Source organism: Elgaria multicarinata, chromosome 10, assembly GCF_023053635.1.
Source record: "Elgaria multicarinata webbii isolate HBS135686 ecotype San Diego chromosome 10, rElgMul1.1.pri, whole genome shotgun sequence".
Classification (NCBI taxonomy): domain Eukaryota; kingdom Metazoa; phylum Chordata; class Lepidosauria; order Squamata; family Anguidae; genus Elgaria; species Elgaria multicarinata.
Window position 1 is genome coordinate 55,380,555 of NC_086180.1, and position 25,346 is coordinate 55,405,900.

The following is a 25,346-nucleotide window of genomic DNA, read 5'->3' on the forward strand; positions in this document are numbered from 1 at the left end:
ACTAGTGTATTTTCACTTAAAGCTCTTATTGCCTTTAACTAAGCCATAGGAGAGACAAGGTGGGGGATTGCATAAAGGCAGGGAAATTATTGGTGGTCAGGGAAAAGGGGAAGGCAGCATTGCCATCTGGGGGACATCAGAGAGCTGGATTTGTACTGCTGGCCAAATGACGTGTTACTTTTTCCACATAGTTCTGGCCTTCAGCACAGGGGATATGAGTTTCATTTTGTCTCGCCTCTCCCCACCCCACCTGCCACTGCAAGAACAATTTGCATTGCGAAAAAAGATCCATTGATCTAAAACTCCAATCAACCATCAGATGGACACATTTCAGCTCTCCCAGGGCGGTTGATAGGCAGAGAAGCAGATTGGGTGCGCAGATAGATAAGAGTTCTAGGAAGCAGGAAGGCCTGGAGAACCAGGCAAACAGTAGCAGCCTGGAGACCTAAGCCAGCCGCCGCCACTACCATCCCCATCACCTCAGAAGCTAGGACGTCTGAGGCAAAGTCTGCCCTGATTTCCTAGGAGGCAATCTGCAAGTGGTCAGCAAATTGCAGGGGAAGCTGGGGCACTAAACCAAACAGCCAAACCCGGGCTCAAACCTGGTAATGAGCCAACCCCTTTGACCTATATCTTGGGCCTGTTTCACCAATACTTTCGGGGAGCCTCACAGTAATATGATGATTTTCCTGACCTTATATATGATTTTCTCCTGACCTTGCTTGTCTATAAAATGAGACCCCCAAGGGAGCAGGGCAAAGAACTCTGACTTGAGGGTGTAAGAGCTGTGCTGCTTTTCTCCTTGCTGACGTGGACACAGGGGTTGAGAGACTGGCTACAGTATGAGAGGAACAGGCAAAGAAGGCAGCTTAGCTGCAACTGGTAGACAAAAGTGACACCCTCATATCCTACTTGTGGGCTTCCCAGAGGCATCACCTGGTTGGTCCCTATGGGCTAGATAGGCTTTTGGCAGGGTTCTTCTTATATGAGTCCCATGGGAAGCCAGATACCAAGGAAAGGCCAGATGAGGCAAAGCTTTGGCTATTGGGAGGTATAGAAATGAAACAAATAAATTAAATAAATTAATAAAGCCACCTGAGTAGGGGAACTGGAGCTGACATCTGGCCGTCCAACTCAACTAAGACCCATCACCTTTCAATATACGTTTGACAGCCATTTTGCTAGTAAGCTTCTAAAGTGTATTAAATCAATAAAATACCATGGGTGCCTCATCTGCACAGTTTTCCCTCTGCACAGGAGCTGCTGGAAATTCAGGGGTGGATTTCATGGCCTTCCTTTTTGCTTTTTCCGTTTGAACGTTAGTGAAATAGTTGACAGCTGCAAATTCGATAAGTGCAGAGAATACAAAGGCAAAGCACACGGCGATGAACCAGTCCATGGCGGTGGCATAGGAGACTTTGGGCAAGGAATGCCTTGCGCTGATGCTCAGAGTTGTCATAGTCAAAACGGTGGTTATTCCTTGAAAATAAAAGACACAAAGCAAAATTGGTTGCTGTATTTATCCAATTCAAAATCAAATCAGATCTAGTTTTTATAACCCTCCTATACATCACAGACCCCAAATGGTACCCAAAAACCACATGTAACATGTGCCAGTTCATACATACTCCATGTATTTCTTCCAGTAAGGGAATCAATTGTTTTGAAGCATTTCAGCACCCTCCTTTTCTTTAATTCTTTTTTTTAAAAAGTGTATTGAAGATTTCATTAAAACGCATTGGGGCCAGTTAAACCACAATTTGAATTAACGGGGAGGAAATGCTGCATGTGTCCCATCTAAAGAGACAGCCCTATACACACTTACCAGGGAGTAAGTCCCATTGAACTCAATGGAGTTTGCTTCTGACTAGACATTATAGGATTGCAATGTAAATGACCCAATATGGTGAAAACTATAATATGACAGCACAATCACAATTTTCAGTTGTTGCAAAAGTTACAATCATAATAAGTAGGCCCGTTCAGAATTTTTATTTATACCTCCAGATGATTATCTTTATTGCACTTAGCCAATGCCATTATACTTTGGTAGACAGCATAACAAAAATAACCCACAATAAGATATAATACAATCTGTTGCTCCCCAACCTCCCCGGAACTGTAAGAAGCTGTCCATACAGGAGATATATCAGCAATCCTTTAAAAATTTATGATTAAGAATGATTGGAATTGCTGATACATGTAATTTCCTGGCAGCTACAGCAAGGGCAGCTACCTCATAGGAAATATTGTGTTGATTATCTGCCGATAACTGCACCCTGTATATCTTGTGGATCAGGAGATAGCAAAGGTCCATGAGACCTCATGGAAATTAACACTGTGTGGTTATTACACATCCTAGATATCATGTCGACTAACTTGTCCCCATTAATTTCAATGGGTCTACTCTACGTAGGACTAACACGGGCTATTATGGATTGTATCCAATGATGTGATTCCACTAGTACAAAGCTCCTACTGGTTGTGGGAAACCCATTTTCGGCCTTACACAAGTGTCAACTTTGATTATGCATGTGCAAATTGTTGTGCAAAGCACTTCACAAGGTGTCCCGCAACTGATTAGACTGCATTAGATTAGGTGATGATGCGCTTCTTGTCATTTTTCTGCTTGCTCTACCCAGTGATCCTGACAACAATTCCATATTTTTATATGAAACTGCAGTCCTTGGCTCAAGAGTACTTAACACTGTGTTGGATTGTGGCCATTGTCAAACAAATCTCATTGTTTGTGACTTAACTATAACCCAACACTAATTAAAATATTTTTTTTCCAATCATAAAGGGGTTTAAAAAGTAGTAAAGGAAAAAATATCAGAGCTACTAAAGAGATTTTTGGAGGGCTTTACAACTGCAAATCGAAAAGACTGTATTGAAGCTCAGGACTCTAAATGACAGTGATTCCAGTGCAAATTCTGTTTACAGCTGCTGCTTTCCCCCCTTTTTCTTTCTTCTTTTCACCAGATGATAATAAGGACGAATGAACTCAAAACCGCTTTAAAATAATATGAGAGACTATACATTTTAATAAAGCAGCCGAGAAGACAGCAGTATGTGACCAAATGCAGCAATACAGTGTTTCTCCTGACAGTTCTGTAATATAACTCTAATGGTATGGAACAATCCACTTACAGTGCTTGGATTGAGACTGTGGTTTAAATTAGTACAGAGTACAATCACCTCAGGGAAAGGCTCTCTGTGTTCTGCAATTTGGTGCGCATGCACATAACGGCACAGACCTATCCAGCAATGGAAAGCTGGGCTTGGAAAGTTTGTGCTTAGAATGGATGCAAATGCACAGCCAAAACCACAATGTACATCTGGACACAACACATCTAATGTGGGTTCACAATCACTGGGCAGAATATGGGTTTGGGGTGCACATTCCCATCACTCTTGTAATGTGGAAAGACAAGGAGGAAACGGAGAGGCCATGAAAAGTGTGGGAAGGGGGAGCAGAGAGCTAGCACATGGGCTAGCACTTGGTCTCAACATGTGCTAGCCCAACGATGGTTTGGGGATAGCAAGTAGTGCATAGGCTCACACGTTCATTTGTTCCCTGGTTTGCTCTAGTCCAGCTTTGCCCAGCCTGGTACCCTCCAGAAGTTTTGGACTCCAACTTAGTTTGGAGTCCAAGATCAAGAATTCTGGGAGTTGTAGTACAAAATATCTGGAGAGAGCACCAACTTGGGCAAGGCAGCTGTAGTCTAAGCACAATTTGCCATTCTATCTAAACTGGGCAAACTCCGGTTAGTGCTAACCAGACATACCCCCAAACCACAGATGGCAGAGGAGAGTTGGCAAAACATGGCTAGCACAAACCATAATTTCCCTCCATACAGACGCCATGGCAAAGAATGGGCAGAACCCAACAGGGTGTTTATGCTCCCACTGTTCCCTTTCTACCCTGCCAATTTCCTTCTTCGAGGTCCCATCAATTTTGTTGTGCAAGCAAGGGTCACTGCTTACATAAGGGAGTTTTAGTATTTTCTTAGGGAAACGCTCATTTCTAGAAGAAGGCAGGTTGGTATAGCTCCCTTATGAGAGCTCCACCAACCTGCTTCCTTCCAGAAACGAGTGTTTCCGCTCATTTTCAGTTGCCCCAGAAGTGCTAAATCACCACTGCAGAAGCAGTAGGGGTCGCTTTCTCTCCAGAGTTAATAGTGTGTAAGAGAATCAGTGGGGCATGAGGCACCCCACTGGATTCTGCCCTGTGTTTCCAACAAGCCAGGAGAGGGAGGAAGAAATCCATATGTTAAGGGGACAGGGGAAGAGGGACTGCGCAAGCCCTAGTTTGGCAGTCACCTGCCAGGATGGCTGAATTGAAGCAGAATCTTTCCTGATTGAACCAGGTCTTTATAGAAACAGCATTGCCATTGCAGTATGTAGAATTCAGAAGTGTGCGGCAGGAATTGGGATGGTAAACCCTGCCTATGCGACCACAGCTTGTTTTTGACCAGTTGATTCTGAACAACAATAATCTCATGCTTAATTGGGGAGTAGCCATAACTCTGTGGTAGAGCCAGGGTTGGAAGGGCATTTTGTTCGGCCTGCATTTTTAACTAAACCAGCCTAATTCATGCTCCCCCAAAAGCTATGTAGATCAAACTACAGTCCTCCTCCAGACTGTGCCTTTCTCCAAATTTTGTGATGCAATTCCAGATTGAAAAATTGCATTCAAGAATACATATATTAGCAAAAGTTGTTTACAAAAACGCACACATTGGGGAAAGTTACATACAAAAGTGCTTGTATTAGGGAAAGTTTCATACAAAAATGTGCATGTTAAGGGAAGTTGCATCCAAAGAAGGAATGTGACTTTTGTGTGTGCATTTTTTAAAAAATTACAGACTCATGCAGGAATCAGATGGTATGGACTTATGACTGAATACCTGTGAATATGACACAAACTAGAAAGAGATGTGTTTCGCCCACCCCTATGAAGGGGACATACTTTGTATGCACAAGGGGCAGTATCCAACAGTAACGTTCTGCAAACTCAAATAGTGCTAGAAGAGCTCTAATGAATTTTCTATTGCACAAGCAGTAGCCCATTATTCTTGCACAATGGGTGCAAGCAGTTGCGTAACCTAGGCAAAATGTGTGATTGGTTGTCTAACGGGTTGCAGAACGGGTTGCACAAGCATAATTCAAAACTGCATGCACAACCACACATGTACAAATATAAGTTTAGTTGGATGATTCTCCAGTATTCGAGGCAGTAAGCCTGTGTGCACCAGTTGCTGGGGAACATGGGTGGGAGGGGGCTGTTGCACCATGTCCTGCTTGTTCATCCCTGGCCAATGGCTGGTTGGCCGCTGTGGGAACAGAGTGCTGGACTAGATGGACCCTTGGTCTGATCCAGCATGGTACTTCTTATGTTCTTGCGCGTAGTTCGGAATCTAGTTTCTGCTAGCACAATGTAATTTGCACTAATGGAATGACACAATTGGATACTACCCGAGATCCCTGCTTCAGTTTCAAACTAAATCATCCCAGGCCACTGCCAGCCAGGAGAGGCAGTGCTAGGCTAGGGATACCCACTGTCTAGACTCAATGGAATAGAATAAGGCAGCTCCTTATAGCAATATAAATCTTGCATTATCTAAGCAAGGATTCTATCCTACTGCAAGACACTTGCTTTATTTGGGAATCGGCACATTATATTTTAAAGGGACCTTTCAGATTAATGTAGTAATTCCAAACACAACAATACACTACTGTTAATTCTCTTGATTCTCTCTGGGGGTACACACAGTGATGTGCCACAGAGAAGTGCTCCCCAGATACTTGATTGTATGCATTATCCAATAATGTATGCAATTAAAAACTCAAGTCTTTTCAGAGAGGATATATCAGATTGTCTAATTGGCATGCAAATGCTAATATATTATTTTGTAGCCTGAACCATGCATTTTCTTATCCCTCTCATAATCCAAAGAGAAGAACTGGCGACATCTCTATTAAAGGGAACAATTAATTTTGTGCTGCTTCAGAAAAATGGCAGGATTATCACTGGACACTTCCTAAGGCAGCTCCTCATCAGTTAAAAGCTTTCTGCCAGAAGTCTGCTAGAGACAAGATGCAACTGGAAATACCATGAAAAGAAAACCGTTTTAATGCAAGCATGTATCTTGAAAGGTTTATGCTGAAACAATACCAATAATCTACATGTAGAGTAACCAGTTCCCAACATATTGCGCCCATTCAGAAGACACCTTAAACCATGGCTTTAACCATGATGGTTAAGCCAGAAAGCCAGGCCGAATTCAGAAGACACCTTAAACCATGGCTTTAACTATGGTGAATAAGGCTTTTTACTTTATTCACCATGGTTTAAGGTGTCTTGTGAACACATCCTGGCTTTCTGGCTTAACCACCATGGTTAAAGCTATGGCTTAAGGTGTCTTCTGAACAGGGCCTCTGTCTCTTTTCCTAGATCTACACATTCCAGAGAAGGAAGTGGCAATGAAGGGGTAGAATGGACTGTATCACTTTGGAGCACAGGTGGGGAGGGGGGAGATAATTTTTAAAAAAAATTGTGGGGGGATGCATTCTAGAGCTGGGTAGGGATGAAGGCAAAGCATATGGGGCCAAAGGCAAAAGGAGTAAGGACAAATATCCACACCCACCCACGCAGCATATTTTAGCTTTTAAAGTGCTTACTGCCTTATGAAAGCCAATTCAGCCTTTTAGTATGAGGAAGCAATCACACAAAAGCTGGGAAACCATCAGATGATAGGTGGTCAGAAGGAGTGGAAACCAGCGACGTGGAGGAACCTGGTGATGTCAGGAAGGGGGGTGACCCTCTGGGGAATCCTGAATGGATGGTTCGGAATCCCAAGCAATTCAAATTTATTTTTTTATTTTTTTATTTATTTAAGGATTTTTATGCCGCCATTCAGCCAAAAAAGGCTCTCACGGCGGCTTACAAAAGTATTTCTTGACAGTCCCTGCCCACAGGCTTACAATCTAAAAGACATGACACAAAAGGAAAAGGGATTGGGAGGGAGGAGGAGGAGGGGAAAAAGGAAAGCAAATTCAGGCACTACAATCTTAGTTGCAAAGTTCAGCAGTTACAGTTGACAGCAGGAGGGAGGGGGCTCTCAGCTGGAGCTGGAGCCAGGCACAGTGGAGAGGTGCCTGGCTGCTGCTTCCTCCCTCACTGGTGGCCTCTGCAGAGACAGTTGGTAGCAGGAGGGAGGGGGCTCTCAGCTGGAGCTGGACCCAGGCACGGTGGAGAGGTGCCTGGCTGCTGCTTCCTCCCTCACTGGTGGCCTCTGCAGAGACAGTTGGTAGCAGGAGGGAGGGGGCTCTCAGCTGGAGCTGGACCCAGGCACGGTGGAGAGGTGCCTGGCTGCTGCTTCCTCCCTCACTGGTGGCCTCTCCAGAGACGGTAGCAGGAGGGAGGGGGCTCTCAGCTGGAGCTGGAGCCAGGCACAGTGGAGAGGTGCCTGGCTGCTGCTTCCTCCCTCCAAATTTGCCCCCCAGGCCTGAGGTTCAAGACCCCTGGCATAACAATACGAGAACAGGATTGCTACATCTCTCTGGCTTGCTCAGATCTCTCTTGCTAGCTTGCTCCAATCTGGCTCCTAGAACCTCTCACCGGTTCCTACGTCTTTATTTGGTGGGGTGAAGGATGCACAGATCACCATGTATAAGCTTTCTGTGGCCCTATTCAGACAACACACTAAGCCATTATGATTCAGCATTTTCAGTGAACAGAGTTTTTCCTAAACATGGTAGCTAAATAACTACGGTTTAACTATGCTCACTAACCACTTGCTGCAAGCGTGTTGTCTGAACAGGCCTTATAAAAAAAATCTTCCACCCAGCCAAAAGATGCAATTGGAATAGCTGTTTCATGCCCTGCTTCTCCCAAGTCAACCCTAACAAGATAAACAGAAGCCACTGGGAAACTGCAGCTCATTCCGTGGGAAAGAAAAAGACTAAGAAGCACCAAGCACTGAATTACACGCCTGTGGAAGATGGCATTTTCCAAACTTAGCTAACAGCCGCTAGCTAGAAAATTTCCATAGAAACTGGAGTATTTTTGTAGCATTTACACCTTTGAGCACAAAGCAGACTAGCAAATTTCAAATGGCTTATTACTGTAAATGCATCACTACAGTACAGTACATGCATTGCTACATGGTCAGGACAGGACAGCAAAAGGCAGCAACCTTCTCTAAATTACCCTGTGTGCTCTCTGGCATCTTCTACTGCTGTGGCTACCACTGTTAAGAAGGGTAGTTTACCTTGCCAAGCCACTGTGGCATGGCTAGATCCGTCCTACACCCCACAGTAATCCACATCTACCTAGCATAGTTGTCTGTTGCCTGCAAACACAAATTCTGTCCTGCTATCATGTCTGGTTAAAATATTCTTGCAGGTTTTAATGAAAACCTGCAAAACCTGTTTGATCTGAGTTGACAGTGGAATGGAGGAAAAAGAAGGCTATAATCCAATACACACTTACTTTTTGAGTAGACATGCATAAGATTGAGCTGTAAGTTTGCATGCCGCAAGCAACAATAGCTATATGAAAGCATTTTCAAAACACACATCTCCAAATAAAACAATTATCTGTGTCCAGTCTAACAAAAAAAGATGTCACTGAGATTCAAACTTCTTTTTTCACAATTACCAACTCCGTGCTGGAATAAAAACGTGGATGGGCGTACATATTCAGATTTCTCATTCCATTGAAAAGCCTGCCCTTCAGTTCCTAGCCAGGTCTCATCTCTTTTATTACTTTCTTCAAAATATGCCATTTAATAGGTCTTTTAGCCCAATAGGATTAATCAAACTTGATTAATCCTTCTATAAAGCATGATAAAGAGGAGATTCAGAAAGATGTCTTCTTTAGAAAATTGCTTGAGCCACATCTGCATCTTCTGCCCCTTTGTCAGGAATCCAGATTTCCCCCTTGTCTTCTTGGGTGTGAACTCCCTGCGGTTTATCTACTTTGTGTTCAGCGTCCATTGTAGCATCCTCTTTTAAATTGCATTTTAATGTGTTTCACTCTAATATCCAGTCATTGATTTTTCCTAATTGCTTTTCCAATTCAGCCTCACCCAGGCAGGAGGAGAAAGGAGACGGCATCGGCGGCAAAGCTGACATTTCAAATTCAGGACCTGAGGCCACCCGCTCCTTACTTGGGCAAATCTCCCATTCCTATCAGTTGGGGTCCTTTTGAGACATGCACACATAAAGATGAATTCCTAATCAGGTGGACTTCTGAGAAGGAGCTCTGTGCATACACATGAGAGCAACAACCTCCTCTGATTGGGACCCCAGGAGGAAAAGCTGTAGGCCTGGCCTTTGACTCTTACCCAATAACAAATGCCTATGTGTCATGACCAGCAGCCCGGATAACCATCCTCATAAGATTGTGACCCCTCATCCACAAAAGAGGCTCTGGGGTCAATAGAAGAAGACTCGGCAACAGAAAGGCATAGTGAGACTTCTATCTCCCCAGCACCCAGTTCTCCAGAGGAATCTCCGGGGGCAGCTGCCCTGCATCTGGAGGAGGCACCATTACCATTCCCAGAGTCTGAGGACTCCAGCCATGAACTGACTATCATGCCACAATCACTCCCACACCGTCACAGCTGGAGGCTGCTAAAACAGACCAGACCCCTTTAAAGGTCAAAGCCTCAGTAGATGTAGAAGCTAACCAGCCTAAAGGCTTGTAAATTCCTATTTAAGCCCCAATCTTGCTCTGATCTTTGTTGGAACAACATATAGACAATCCTGACTAGCCCCACTCAGAGCTCTCCATGGTACTGAACTCTTTTTGTCTTGCTTCTTGAGACATCTGACCCAACCTGACCCCTGCTCCAGATCTGATCCATAGCATAACCCTGCACTTCACAGAGCACCCTCAGATCACGGCCTGCATCAAATTGCATGACTTGTAGCCATCCAGATGTTTTTGCCTACAACTCCCATCAATCCTAGGCAGCATAGTCAGTGGTGAGGGATGGTGTGAGTTGTATACTAAAACATTTGGTGGAACACAAATTTCCCACCTGGTCTACATCACTAAATCGCACAAGAAATGGATGCCCATTAGGTTTTCAGTTTGTTATGGTTGTATTTTTACTGCTGGGCTAGGGGAGAGGCACTTGTGGGATTTTCTGCCTCAGTTGCCCAAATACCTTGGCTGGCATTGAGTACTCTGCACCTTGACTTGGAGAAGGGGTGCTATATGCTATTCTCCCTCAGGAAAATCAGCATTTTCAATCGCGTGGAGAGCCTCCATAGATACCAGGGACTCTCCCCTTCAGGAAGTTGACCTCAAAGAGCAGAAGGCCTAGCAAGCTCCATCTCCTGACACATTTAGTGAGTACGTCTAAATCAGTATGTCTAAATCAGGCTCAAATAGCAGGCTCAAAATAGTAGGTAACCTGATGACCTTCATGGCTTGAGTGAGGATTTGAACCCCCTAACCCACAGGTAAGAAAACTCAGATCTGGCAGCCAAATCTGCCCTCCTGGAGACCCAGTCAGGCCCAGATGACCTCATCCCTCTCCCCTGCCCCCATAACCACCAATGATTTGGTGATATCCCAGCTTTTGCGCAGTTTTTTCCTCCCATTCTTAAAGGTTGAAATGTGTCTCCTTGCGCTTAGTTACTGGCAGCAAGTGCTTTAAGCTAAACTACGCTGGTATTTTTGGCCCCACCCTCTTTGCCTTCAAACCCCTCCCACCACTGGAATACAGCCCCCTGGAGCACTTTCTGCCCTCAGGCTGAAAGAGCTTTTCCCGCTCTGCTCTAACTACTGCACCAGTACTGCTTCAGAACTAGTGACCGTTATGAAAAAGAAACAACAAGGAAGATTAATAATACATGCAAAGTCAATCTTGCTACTTACCAAAAACAGTTCGGGCAGGGACAGACTCCTTATTGATCCAAAATGAAACTTGGGAGAGGATCACAGTCATGATGCATGGGATATATGTCTGGATCATGAAATAACCCATTTTTCGTCGGAGATGGAAGTGCACCGTCATTACAACATATTCACCTTTTTTTGAAGAAGCAAAAATCGATGTTTTACTCACAACAAGAATTTTATTTTAAAAATTCAAAATACCCAGTCTACTACGGTTATTTTTTAAAGGACATCTCCAGCAACTCCAATGTCATTCAATTATTCTAACTCTGAAGGTGCATGATGCTGTACCACTCTCGAAGTGAAACAGGTCACAGCGTGGTCAGTACCTTGATGGAGACAGTCTGGAAGTCCCATGTGAGCTCCATGATGGAAGGCCAGGACGTATCATAATAAATGAAAGCCACACTGAGGCCAAGGAAGTTAAAGAGATCTTAAAGTAATCCTTTCCAGGAGACAGAATGTAAAATATTAATCAGTAGACTCCATTTGACATCCCTTATGCTCCTATGCATTATATAAAAAAAGCGTAGGTATATCTGGACATTGAGAAATAAGAATGAAAAATATGAGCTGTCTGTTCTGGCTGCTGCAGCCTTTGCTAATTTGGGGCCCTACCGATGTGTTGTACTAAAACATCTAACATCCCCTCGGCCAGGGGATGCTGGGAATTGTAGTCCAACACATATAGCGGGCACCAGGTTAGCAAAGGCTGCTTGGCACCAGAATTATTACTGGGTGGGCTCCAATCAGGCCATAGGTCCATGCAGAACCACCAGGAGCATCCCATCTACTGACTTCAGTGACTGGGCAGGTTGATAAGAGAGAAGGCATTCTCCCAAGTATCCTGGTCCCAAGCTGTTTAGGGTTTTATACACTAGCAGCAAAACCTTAAAACTGGCCTGGTAGCCTAGAGGCAGACGTTGCAGGAATATCAGCAAAGGAGTTGCATGCTGAAAAGGGGCAGTTTCTGACAACATCCGAGCTGCTGCATTCTGCACTATCTCCAGCTTCTGAACCAGATTTAAGGACAGCCCCACACAGAGCACATCACAGTAATCCAGTCTTCAGGTTACTACTAGTGCCTGTACCACTGCGACCAAGCTATCCCTGTCCAGGAAAGGCTGTAGCTGGCATACCAGTTGAAGCTGGTAAAAAGCAGTCCAAGTCGCCATAGCTGTTTGGGCCTCTAGCGACAGACAATGATAGATTTCGAAGCATCCCCAGACTATGAACCTGATCTTTCAAAGGTGATATCTCCAGGACTCAGGAACCACTCACCCACAGGGCTTTCATCTTGCCACGATTCAGCTTTAGCGTTTTAAAACATTGGTTTTCTACTGTTGTGTTCGGACCCACTACTAAGCCATAGCCCAGCCTAAGGCAGGTCACAAAAGCAGCACTAATAGCATTCAAATAAAAGGAAAAGTGGGCCCTTAGCTGCATATTTGGGCTAAAGGTGGGCTCCAGGTCTCAAAAAGCTGAAAACTAGTGCTTTAAAAAGCAAAACTAGCAAGTTGAATTGAGCCCAGAAGAAAAGTAGTAACCAGCGAAGCTGGTAAAAGATCAGTGTAATATAAGCGCTTAAGAAGAACCATGTTGAATGGGACTACAGGGCAGGATCTACACTACTGCTTAATATCAGTTTATTATAATGCTTTTGACAATTGTTTGGGCCCAGGAAAACATTCCATATACCATTTTCAAAATGTTTTCGAAGTGTTATATCCTGCTTGGTGTAGATCTGGCCCAGTGGCCCAGGTCTATTTGGTCCACCATTCTGCTCACACAGTAACTGCCTGTGCGAAGCCCACAAGTAGGTCATGAGTGCAACAGTGCCCTCCAATATCATGCAATCAGATGGCTCCCATCAAAACCTTGGAAGCCACATTCTAAATGAGCCTTCTGGAATGTCTTCAAGCACAGCTTCACATAACACATAGAGCAACAAAACTAATGGGAACTCCAGTACATCAACTTTTAGCCACTAAACAACAGAAAAAAGTTATTCATTTGGATGGAGAAGTGGCACAATCCAGTGGAGAACTTGTGCAGGAGAACTTCCCAGTGGACAGTGTCATAAATCTTCCCTGTCCCTCTGCCCCTTTCCACAATAAACACTCAAAAAATAAATTCCAAATGGAAGATCATGAATTACATGGAATCTGTTTAAATTGATACAAACTGGCCCATGTTCCAAATGCCACTTTTCTAGCTAAAATAGTGGAAAATTCAATCAAATCATATATAATACTCCTGAGGGATCCTGGGAACTTACTTTTGAAACCCCTTAATAAAAGCATTGCTCTATCTTGATGAGGAGCATAAGAAAGTACCTTATACCAGTGGATTTCAACTGCTCCAGACAGGAGACCCACCTCGGACTCCGAACCTCTAACATGGGGCCTACTTTCACAATTTCACAATTGCCCAGTAGGGCTACAACAGCTTTGCCGCAGCCCATCTGGACTGATCTCGCAACCCACTGATCTCACGACCCACCAGATGAACACCAGTACCTTATATCAAGGCAAGCCATTAGTCCATATAGCTCAGTATTGTCTACATTGGCTTTACCCAACCTAGTGCCCTCCAGATGTGCTGGACTACATTTCCCATCATCTTCACCCAGCATGGTGCATGCTGTCTGGGAATGATGGGAGCTGTAGTCCAACACAGCAAGAGAGTGCCAGATTGCGAAAGGCCTACACCGATACCTGGAGATGTTTGCAGCTGAACCTGGGACTGTCTTCATGTGAATCATGTGCTCTTCTACTGAGTTATGTCCTTTTCTGACATGCATATTCATCAGGCATTTTTATAAGGCAAATGAGTATTTCTCATTTATCTTAATCATCATATTGCCATTGTTACTGCCAAGTCATTCATAAATAATGCTTGGAGATGGCTCAGCCTTGGGTTCTAATTTGTATTCCACAGCTTGGCTCTAAATGGAGGCTCTAGTCATGGCCAAATTGTCAAGATGTGTCCAGAAAGATATAAAAGAGTACGGCTGATGAAGATGAGTCACGGATCAACATCAACATGAAGGATAAGTACAATTCAAGAATGGCAATTGGCCCCCACTTTCTTGGCTTTTAGAAAGGGTAAAGAGACACATCTTTTAAATTTAGCCATTTAAATCTTTTTATATTGTATTTTGTATTTGTGTTTTTAGATTGTTGGTTGTTTTTATGCTCCTCATGATTTTAATTCTTGTGAACCACCCAGAGAGCTTCGGCTATTGGGCGGTATAAAAACGTAATGAATAAATAAATAAATAAATAAATAATCATATGCTTGTTTTAATATTTTAACTTTTCATGTCTTCTGTTTGTTTGAAATTGCTGTACCCCACTTTTGGTGGCTTTTTAGCAAGTAAGGTGGTATAGAAATGATAATCACCAATAAAATAAAAACCAGGCGAGATTCAAAATGACACATTCTTTCACCCAAAATTCACACGTAGGTTTTGCTCTCACAAAATCAAGCAAGAAGGATTGTGGAGATGTTCAGATATGGAAGAGGACCACATGGCTCAATGGTTAATAGAAATATCTGCAGTTGCACTTTAAAGGACACAATTCATACGGCAGCAACTACAGAAATAAACAGCAAAAATAATACGTCCTGGATCATAAGAAACTTATGACTATTTCCCATTGCCCAGTGGGGTTTGGCCTTGTGGTTCCCTGGCAGTAACCCTCACGCCACATAGGAAACTTCTTTGGAGACTGAAGGAAGCTTCAAAGGCCATGTAGAGTGGCCATGCATCCTCTTTTACAGAGGACTGCCCTCTTTTTGAAGGACTGTTCAGTTCAATTTGTTTAAAGATAAAGAACCATGAAGACTGCTGCCCACCAACCATTAGCACTTAGACAGCAGAGTGAGCAAGGCACACAGGCCACCTGGCTACAGCCTTCCACACTATGGTGAGAGGGACTGTATTTATTTATTTATTTATTTGTTTATTACATTTATATACCACCCCATAGCCGCAGCTCTCTGGGCGATTTACTTCTATTTAAACTGAAATAACTATTTCTAAATTTGCATCTATACAGATGAATTAGTATGTGCAAATTGTATGCAACTTGCCATTTTCTTTTATCCTCTTTTGGGGTGATGCATTTCCTCTTTTTTGGCGATTTGTAAGTAGTATCACCCTAAGCTGATGATATTCGGATGGTAATCTTCCGTTCAAAGCAGGTTTAAACAAAACCACTGGCCACACTGAAACCCTTGGTAAAACTTAAATTTCTACCAGGTTAATCACAGTTGCCTGTTTTGATCATTCCTGTGTCTTTTTCTGAAGAAACAGGACTAGAGAAAGAGAAGTAAATTGTTTACCTGTAGTTGATGTTTTGAGGATGGCCATTTTTGGAGTTTTATATATTCTGAACCCGTACAGAGTTAACTCCAGGAGAGTACAAGAACTTCTGCACACATTCAGAGCTTAGTGTGAATTGACAGTGTGAACCAGGTGGCCACTTTGCACAAGTCTATTAAGAGAACATATGTGTCACTCTGGAGAATGTGGAATATGGAAGAAGTGGCCATGCCCCTGGTAGAATGGCCTCAACAATAGCTGGAAGAACTTGCTTTGCTAAGAGGTATACCACCCTGAAATCCCAGTGATAACAGGGTGGGATATAAATGTTTTAATAAATAAGTAAGTAAATAAATAAATAAATAAATAGTGATCATAAGAACCAGCCCACAAGAAAACTTCTCTGGAGGAACTTGGAGACCATGTTTAGGATTAGCGCAACAAATTTATACAGGATGAGGAGCCTCCAGCTTGAGGGTCAAATTCGGCCTCCCAGGCCTTCCTGAGACCCTGTCCCATCACCAAATCAAGAGAAGGGAGAGGGGAGCCAGTTCCATCAAGAGGCTTCAACTCCTGGCTTCCACTCTGCTCACCCCTCACCTTTTCATTGGGAAAACAAGGAACAAACAAAGTCAGCTCAGGTGGAAGATGCTCTGGGTTTGGATTTGCTCAGGAAGACGTTGTAGTGTAGCTCCAAGTTCTGGTAGCCAGCTGGCAAAGTGTCCTGTGTTGATATTAAAAGTTTGATAGCTATCTAGACAACCCTGCCATGAAGGAGCAGAAGAAATGAAGCCAAACTCCCATATGACACTAATATCTCAAGACAGTTTGTGTACCTTTTCACTCGCCACAGGCCATTTATTATGGTAAATGAGTGACTATGAATCCCTCAGCTCCAGCCAGAGACAGCTTGTAAGATGTGGAGGAATAATTGTGAGATCTGGAGTAGCTGAAACAGTGAATGATGCTGTGCAATAGCTGTCTCCGAATAACCAGCAATCTCAAATGGGGGAAAAACATAGCTGGAGATTTCATCTCCTGAGATGGACATAAGCCTCTGCCATCAGGCCAAATATTGGTGGGTATGAGTACTTTGGCCACATAATGAGAAGACAGGATACCCTGGAGAAGAGGCTGATGCTAGGGAAAGTGGAAGGCAAAAGGAAGAGGGGCCAACCAAGGGCAAGATGGATGGATGATATTCTGGAGGTGACAGACTTGACCTTGGGGGAGCTGGGGGTGGCGACAGCCGACAGAAAGCTCTGGCATGGGCTGGTCCATGAAGTCACGAAGAGTCGGACACGACTGAACGAATAAACAACAACAACAAATGAGTTGACCAGCAATAGGATGAGCTTGATCCTTAGCAGATAAGTTTGAGCTGGAACAAGTCAATATCATCCCAATTGTTTGACTCCATTGATTATTTACCAAGTGAGACTTCAAGAGAGGCCAACAGACTCATGATGATCAACTGCCATGTGAATTCTTTTGAAGATGTCATTGCAACTATTCCCCACAAGAAGGCATTCATCTATATATGGAAATGTTCTAATTCCTAGATGATGAAGCTTTATCATTCATTTAGTACATATTTTCAATTCCATAGAACAGCCCAAAAGAGGGGATGATCTCCTCTTTTGGGCTGTTCTATGGATCTCCTATTGTGAACCTGTGCTGGAACTCAGTCAAACATAAAGTCTAGACTCCAACACTGAGAAAGGGAAAACATCTGCTGGATATCAGCTGGAAGTTCCAAAGCCAGTTGAAAATGTTAACAACTCTGGGGTTGAGAATAAGGTGATCATCTTTATCCTTCTTTGGCTCAGTAAAATACGGTAAAGTAATCATGTGCCTGATGATGCAAAGATCTCAGAACAAACTGAATCCCCTCTCTTGAAGGATGGTGACTCGGTAGAGGATTTGAACGGGAGGGGTAGTGCCCACAACTTCTGAGTAAGGAGGGATGTCAGATTTCATGGCATAGCCAACACGTAACCATGAGGACCGTTTGTCCGGTGTAATTGACTTCCAAGTGTAAGCAAAGTCTCAGTCCCTGCAGACAAGTGGATGGGCAAACTAAGTAGTAGAGTGGCTTAGCATCAAAAACAAGAACATTGTGATACAAGTGTGAAATTTAGTATGATGATATTTATTACCATGTAGATTAAATTAGATATAGCAGCATCTTGGAAAATGGCATCCGAAATTTAGTTTTCTTACAATAACACTATTATTTTTAATCTCATAGAAACTCATGTCTCAGTACAAAATTAAAGAGAATAAAATTTGCTAAAAAAAAGCTCCGTATCAATCTTCTATAGGAGCAACTCTTGCCAAGATATTAAGGTTTTATTCCTACCCATTTGTCTGAGAAGTCAACAAGGTGTTCTATCTCACTCTCATTTCAATCTTGCACTTTATGTGGCTTGCATTTGGCTTGGTGGGAAACAAAAGGTTCCAGCCTGCATTAAAGGTGCAACTGTCCACCATCTACCATACCAGTGTTCTATTCTCACAGTATAAAAAAAAAAACCTTTAAAAAAGAAAAAGAAAAAAGCACGGCAGAACTGCTGAAGTCATTCCACCCATCCTCTCTTCGCTCCCACTTAGCAATAAACAACTTGAGCCTGCTGGTGGAAATTCTTATATGAACGAATCATTCCCCGTTTTGGCCGTTATTCAAACTGAAATTTAAATCAAAGGAAAGCCAATGTAAAGGCAATCTAGGTGGGAAATTGCTGCAGTGCATAACCCAGGGTGCTGAAGAAGTCATCAGAACATGCTGAGATCTGATCAAGATCATGCAGACAGTTTCCTAGAGACCAGTGTCAGAGTCTTGGCTAGATGTTCCATGATGGAGCAATGATCTCTCACTTACTAATAATATTCAATACAATGTGAAAATATTGCTTCGTCTTTCTATCAATAATGCCACTCAGAAATCTGTCAGCTACATCTGTTCCCTCTGTTCCTTAATTCTGTCATGATCTCTGCTACAGCATTTTTAACTGAACCAATAATAGAAGCTTTAGTAATATCATTGTCATCGTAACAACTAACAGCCATCAATTGAAGAGGGGGAAAATACCCACAGATCTTAAACACTGCCACTTCTTCTCGCTGTTGCTGCCTGTTGCTATTTTCTAACACCGCCAACAAAACAAAACAAAACAAAAAGACAGTAATAGCTGTTACATTTTAATGTGTTTGTTCCGGCATTTCTAATATGAATTTATTTGGACCATCTGCGTGCTATTTGTAGTATACGTCATAACTAAAGATCAACATTTACAACTGTACGGCTTTGAAAATATGTCAGTAGCAACAAATTTCTGTTGGATGGATTGGATTTCCAACCATCCTCACTTTCCTTTCTGAAGGGAGACAGCGTATATCAACAGAGAATTGGCTTCAGTGTAAGCTTGAAGATAAGCCGTCTAAGATCTGTCATCGGCTTATGTCTCTCAGGCTGCTGATAGCTCCAGGATGTATCGTTGGCTAAAACAACATTATTCTACTAATCACCAACAAGATTCTTACCTGTAATGGATTTAACAGTGTCAGTGGATGCTGTATGCCCAAGCAGGTCATACTGAACTAAACTGGAAGACTCTTCAGGGACTTCCACAGAATTCTTAGGCCCTTTAGTCCAGGTGTAAATCATTTCGCTCTTTGGATATGCATCTGAACAACGTAGAATTAGAAAACATGAATTAGATGTTTCTTTAGGCTGTATGTAGGGTCTGATATGATCAAAGCTAATATCAATGGAAATGTTCTTACTGATTTCAGTTGATCTAAGCAAGGGCTGCAGAAACTCTGGCCCTCTGGGGTTCCCCAGAAGGCTCTGCCCTTGCTCCTTCCACCACCCCCTTTTCCCAGACCACCAATCATTTGGTGGTTTCCTGACATTTGTGCAGTTTTCCCCATTCAGAAAAGGTGAAATGCCTTTCTTAAGGATTAGCTTTAAGCGAAAATATGCTGGGGGATTTTGGTATTTTGGCCCTGCCCCTTATGCCCCACCCACCACTGGAATGTGAGAATTTCACTGAAATGGAAGTTGGCCTTCGGGCTGAAAGAGGTTCAATGCCCCTGTACTTTAGAACTGATCTGGCCCTAGCTAAAATCAATGAAAATATTCCTATTCATTCTAATTTATCTACGCTTTCATACAATACAGAGACAGATATCTCTGGCTATTCTCTGACCTGTTTCTTATGCAAAACATAAGTTAGGACTCTAACATGATGTAAAATGCCATAACAGTGACTTACAACTTCCAAATTTCAGAGGGCAAGCATGACCATCCATTGGGAAATCCACCAATCTCATGGGGCACTCGGCACTTATGGTGAGCCTATAAGGAACCAAATGGAATTAGTCCTAGGATGGTGTTTTGCCTCAGCAGTAAATATCTTATGTAAAAAAAAAAAAGTACAGAAACATAGATAGATAAATCAACTACCTCATTGTATACAAGATGGTGCCATTTCGCATTATTCTAAATAGTTTATTTGGGGCTGTCATATTATGTGAGACTGATTTTTTCCCATTCCGGAAGAAAGTGTCTGGTGTCCACACTTTGGTAACCATTAAGTTATTTAGTCGTAGAATTTCAATTGGACCATCATATTTTAATCTCTTGTCCACCCATGTCTGGCGGAAGAAAACATCCATCGTGTATTCCTACAGTAATTTGGAGGAAACACAAATTTAATAAGTTTTAGATGCATAGCCTTTCTATGAAAATCCCTCAAGGACAAATTAGTCATTGGTAACTGTAAACCCCCTAAATACATTTCTATCAATTAAACTGTACCATGTACTCCTTAATACTTTAATTTTCCACATTAGTCATATAAATAAATTGCTATACATATTAAATCAATCAAAAATAATTACTATAATCTAATATAATGGCAAGAACCACGCAATTAAACTTGTACTCTAGCACAGAACTGGAAACAAAATGATTAATTCACTAACATACGTTAATGATTTTTATGTCTGTGCTATTTTTTTAAGAGATGGACAGATTAAAATATGCACTGGGGACACATAATTACGTATATCAACCCAAATCTAAGAAATATTATTTAATTTCAGCAAATAAAACACTGATTGGAAGGAGGGGGATGATCGTGGACTTACCTGCTTCCGTGATCCTCCCCCAGCATCTATACAGCTGCGTGACGTCCCAGAAAAGTAAGGAAACCCCCTTGCCAGACTCCATGCCCAACCCCCACCATGGATGGCAAAATTGCTGCCCCACCCACCCCCATGGGAGCCATCCTGCACAGCTCCATGCCCATTTGAGGACCCGGGAGGCCACGCCACACCAGCCGCAGTCCTCAGGATTGTCCCAGGACAGAGGAAAAAATGGGACATCCCCAGTTTCAGTTATCCCAGGGAAAGTCTGCGGTCATCCCCAGTTGACCCCAGGATCCCCTGTGTGCCATTTGGACAACCTAGAGATAACTGCCTGGTGTAGACATGCCCCAAAAGGAAAACAGCAGCTCTTCAACCAAATTATGATATTGCCTCTGATTCAACCATCACTTATTGCAGAAGAGTCTTTCTAGTGGTCTTTGTAGGACTAGTGAATGTATATATGTCTTTTACAGCAGAGCCCCCTGTAAAGCCCAGTGTGTATTTGGGCTCCAGTACAAACGAACTCTAGAGCAAATAAGCATACATCTCAATGGGGAGGGGAATTACGCACAGAATGTGCACATAGAGCTACTCCTTCCACTGAAATCAGCCCTTATAGGCTTCTAACAATGTTTACTTAGAAGTAAGTTCCAATGAGCTCAGTTGGGCTTCGTCCCAAGTAAACATGCACAGGACCGACACCATAGTGAACTAATCACAAGATCAAAAACATGCATCAAACAATGAATGGATCAATCAAGAACAATTTCAAGACTGAAGTCAGGGCTACAAAGTGGCTGTGACTTCATGGAACCGCAGGAAAGAAACAACACAGAATGTGAAACTCGGCAGAGAATTCAATTTCCTGAAAATCTCGGCTTGCACATTTTTATTTATTTATTTATTTGACATTTTAAGCCACCTTTAAGGGTTAAACCCTCCTGAGGCAGCATTCCAAATAAAAACCATTCAAAAATATTCAAATATGCAATAAATATACAATAAAATATTTTAAAAACGATATAAAAAACAAATTACACCAATAAAACCCACAGATTATGGGAAAGTTAGTGAAAACAGATGTTTCTTTAGAGCCTTCCTGAAGACCTGCAAAGAAGGGGCCTGACGAATCCCTGATGGAAGCTGATTCCAGAGTTGCTGGGCGGGGCCACCAGTGAAAAGTTCCTCTCCCATGTACTAATCAGCCTAAACACTCCTGGGAATGTAAAAACGGCCGATGATGATGATTTTAAAATAACTTTCCAGCTAGCTCTAATGATTGCAAAAAGATGTGCTTGAACGTTTGGTCAATAACTGGTGGATCTCAAGAAGTTGGAGTAGTTGCTGAATTCAATTTCTACTAGTTGGGGAAACAGCTTCATGACCTGCATAGCTTATCCCCTCCCCATGACTTGCAAAAGCAGCATAAATTATGCAAAGTAAAACAAATCAGGCAAATGTGCTTAATTTGCATACATTATACAGTTCCCAGTATTCAGCTTTTCTTGCTTATATGTATAAAGACCATAGGCTTGACTCCAGTACCAAAGACCTCTGTCCATCAGGGGGGTGTTTTAAGAAAATTTTCCAACTGCACAAATGCCCTGTCAGACACCACCCCTTCCAAGCCAAACACATTATTTGTCTTTCACAACTGGACAGATCATCACCAACACTAATAGCACCTTAAACTTAAAGACAGATTGAGAGGGCCGTATGGATACCCAGGAAGGATGACAGACCAAAAGAAGTACACCACTGGTTGTCATGTACAGCCTCCAATTGAAACCACTGCAACAGATCATCAGTGAACTCCAACCCATCAGCAGCACAGACACTTCTCTCACACAAGCCTTGGGAGGCAGGCCAATCCTGTCCTACAGACAAACTCCCAACCTGAAGTAGATGCTAACCAGCAATAGTACACAGGACAGAGTCACAGACAGAGGGACCAGACCATGCATTGGACCCTAGTGCCAACTCTGCCCCCACATCTATTCGGGCAACACTGTTACAGGACCCAACAACATCAGTCACACCATCAAGGGCTCTTTCACCTGCATCCTTATATACTTTGTGTTACATGCTATCCCTGACTTTGTCTATTGTTAAGTTCTTCATAAACACATACACATAACACGTGTCTTATTTTTTTCACCACTTTTTTCAACTGCACATTATCAGATTTCTAACTGCACATTTTTTTGCCAACTGCATGTTTTGTGTCCAACTGCACACTAAAAAAAAAACCCTGCCGTGCATTCCATTTTTGTCTTTCATTCAAGAAGGTTATGAATTATTTTATATTGGGTTGATCATGTTCCAGAGAAATGGCTATATCCTTTCCAAAGCAGATGTCAATTTGCTGAAAGCAAGGGATTTTTATTTTTATTTTTACAGTGGTCTAAATCCAGCATGCACAGGAGGGCTAAAATCAGGGCTGCCATGTCTAATAATAGCCTGAAAATTAAGCTGCTGCTGCTGCTAATCTTCCCTACTTTGCATGATTGACAGTAGTGCACAAAGGCACTTGAATTAGTTGTTCACTCGTTACTGGGGTTCATCCCCCCACCCCACTCAAAGAAATCAAGAAATACATACCATCTCTACATCAGAAACAGGTCCAAAACTGGTGACGTAGATATCTGTTTTGACTTCGGTAACAGGACCTAATGTACAAAAAGGAAGTGAGCAAGAAAAATTGAAATGTTTCAGGTTAAGAAGCAGGAAATGTGGTACGAGCAAGTAACGCCACCTCTTATGCAATTGTCACTTTGACGATTCATTGGGCTAATAGGAGGAAAATGCGCAGGCAGCATGTTCTTCTAACCAAGCCTGCTGTACTTGGAGATTCTTGCATAATGTTGATTTTCATACAATTCACTTTCCTTACATAAGTATACTGGTATAATTCACAGACAGTTTTGAAACGCATTGTTTCCATTGACATGAGTAAGAATATGCATGCACAGGAAGATCTGAAAAAAACATTTTTTAAAAGGTGGGTGCTGCTCCTTCACACCATAATCACCAGATCTACTTCAGGCTGGGAGTGATGCTATGTACCACTGCTTTCACAAATGGTCAGTTCATACAGATAAAACCAAACCGTGGTTTGGTACTACAGGACTGAACCCTTTGCTCCCAAGCTCTCTCCTCTACTGGCATACTGCACTTAGCGCTTGTGGTTGGCAATTACACCCAAACTAGCATGCTGTGGTTTGCGCTGACCTGCAGACCAGGACTGCAATCAGGATGCTTTATAATCCCAGTTTCCAGGGAAAGCACAATATTTTTTTTGTCACTTTGGATGCGGTAGAAATCTACAGTATGCCACCAAGCAGGAAGTAACTAATTGAGTGAAGAGTATAAAGGAAAGAGAGAAGGGAGCACAGGGCTCATTCCTACATGTGAATTCATTGCAAGTGTGATCCAGCTATACCAAAGGTGTGAAACGGTGAGCTTTTTAAGGATTCACAATGTGGCCCATGGCATCTCATCACATTTCACTTAAAGGATAATTGGTTCACTTTTGAATTCTGATAGAACTGACAATTTCAGTTTGATACTATACTGATGCCACTGAGCATCTACCGGGTTGGGAATTTGGCACTCGAGCTCAATTGAGTTTGACACCCCTATCAATGGCATACGTAGTTTGACAGCGAGTGAAAAGAAATGCATTATTATTAAGACCAACATCATCATCATCATCAAAAACAACCACTATGGGAAGGATCCAACAATGGGCTACCACTAGCACTGTTGATGTTGTGCCAGCAGAAACCAACACTTGAGCAGCATCCATTTGCTAGAGCGACACATTCTAGCATGACAGATTTCCTGGGAAACTCATTGCACTAGCCAGCACTATTGATGTTGCACAAGTGTTAGTTTCTGCTACTGCAACATCAATGGCACTAACAATAGCATACCGCTGGATCCTTGCCTTATAGCTAGTTCTTCCCTGCATGCAATACAACTTGCATGTACTTCACTGACGGCTCTTTCATCCAAGCAGTTTAGAGAGCCAGCCCTGCTAAATTTCAGCAGCTTGTTTTTAATCGTAAACAGCTTTGTGTTTCTCTTGGTAAAGAAAAGTGGTGTACAAATGATTAAAATGAGAAACTGAGAAAATAACATCAGAACTGAAGAATGTGGTATCAAAGCATTCTCTGGGCCTTGCTGCATAAAAGTGCCAGGCTACTATTCAACGCACCCCATTCACCAGTCTACTATCTCTCTTAACATGTTCGTACTCAGCCACTGTCTTGTGCTGGGGGTAGCTGTGCAAGGTTCAAGACTGAAGTGCTACAAAGACTGATTTCAAAGTCAATAGTCGCATCTTCCTTATCCCCTTCACCATACATTCCTGTACAAGTATCATGTATAACTTGGATAGAATCTTGCTGAGGACAAGTACATATTAACTAACAGTGTGTTCAGATTTATGGGACTCATTCTTAGAGGCAGCCCTTGATCAATCCCTAAAAGACTTGGGACCCAGGTATCTGAAGGAACACCTCTCACAGAACCTGTGCACATGCTCTTAGATCTGGGGTGGGTGAGGGAGGTCCATCTCATTGTCCCACTGTTAGGGGAAGTAAACCACCCAGAGAGCTTCGGCTGTTGGGCGGTATATAAATGTAATAAATAAATAAAATAAATAAAATCAGGTGGTGACACATAATAAGGCCTTCTTCATGGGCACCCCAACTTTGGAACACCCAACCCCAATAGGTACGCCTGGGCTAGCACCAACTTTATAGACATTTCCATGCCAGGCAAAGACCCATCTGATTACTCTGGCATTTATGACTGGCTAGTTGCTGCTGCAATCAATCTGGCTGCTGATTGATTTATTGTTTTCATTACTTGGTTATTCACCGTATTTTATTATTCTTTTGATGTTATGGCTTTAATGTTGTTGCCTGCCCTGGGATT

General features: G+C 42.7%; 1 protein-coding gene across 2 annotated transcripts in view; it reads right to left on the reverse strand.

Annotated features, from left to right (window-relative positions):
* Positions 1-25,346, reverse strand: part of GABRA4 (gamma-aminobutyric acid type A receptor subunit alpha4) — a 66,331-nt gene that overhangs the window by 17,578 nt on the left and 23,407 nt on the right. For both annotated transcript variants that reach the window (XM_063136365.1, XM_063136366.1), the window contains 6 exons: positions 23,004-23,071; positions 19,717-19,937; positions 19,526-19,608; positions 18,792-18,935; positions 10,898-11,050; positions 1,220-1,479 (listed from right to left, as the gene is read on the reverse strand). In XM_063136365.1, the coding sequence (XP_062992435.1) occupies positions 1,220-1,479; positions 10,898-11,050; positions 18,792-18,935; positions 19,526-19,608; positions 19,717-19,937; positions 23,004-23,071 (929 nt within the window). The remainder of the gene's footprint in view (positions 1-1,219; positions 1,480-10,897; positions 11,051-18,791; positions 18,936-19,525; positions 19,609-19,716; positions 19,938-23,003; positions 23,072-25,346) is intronic.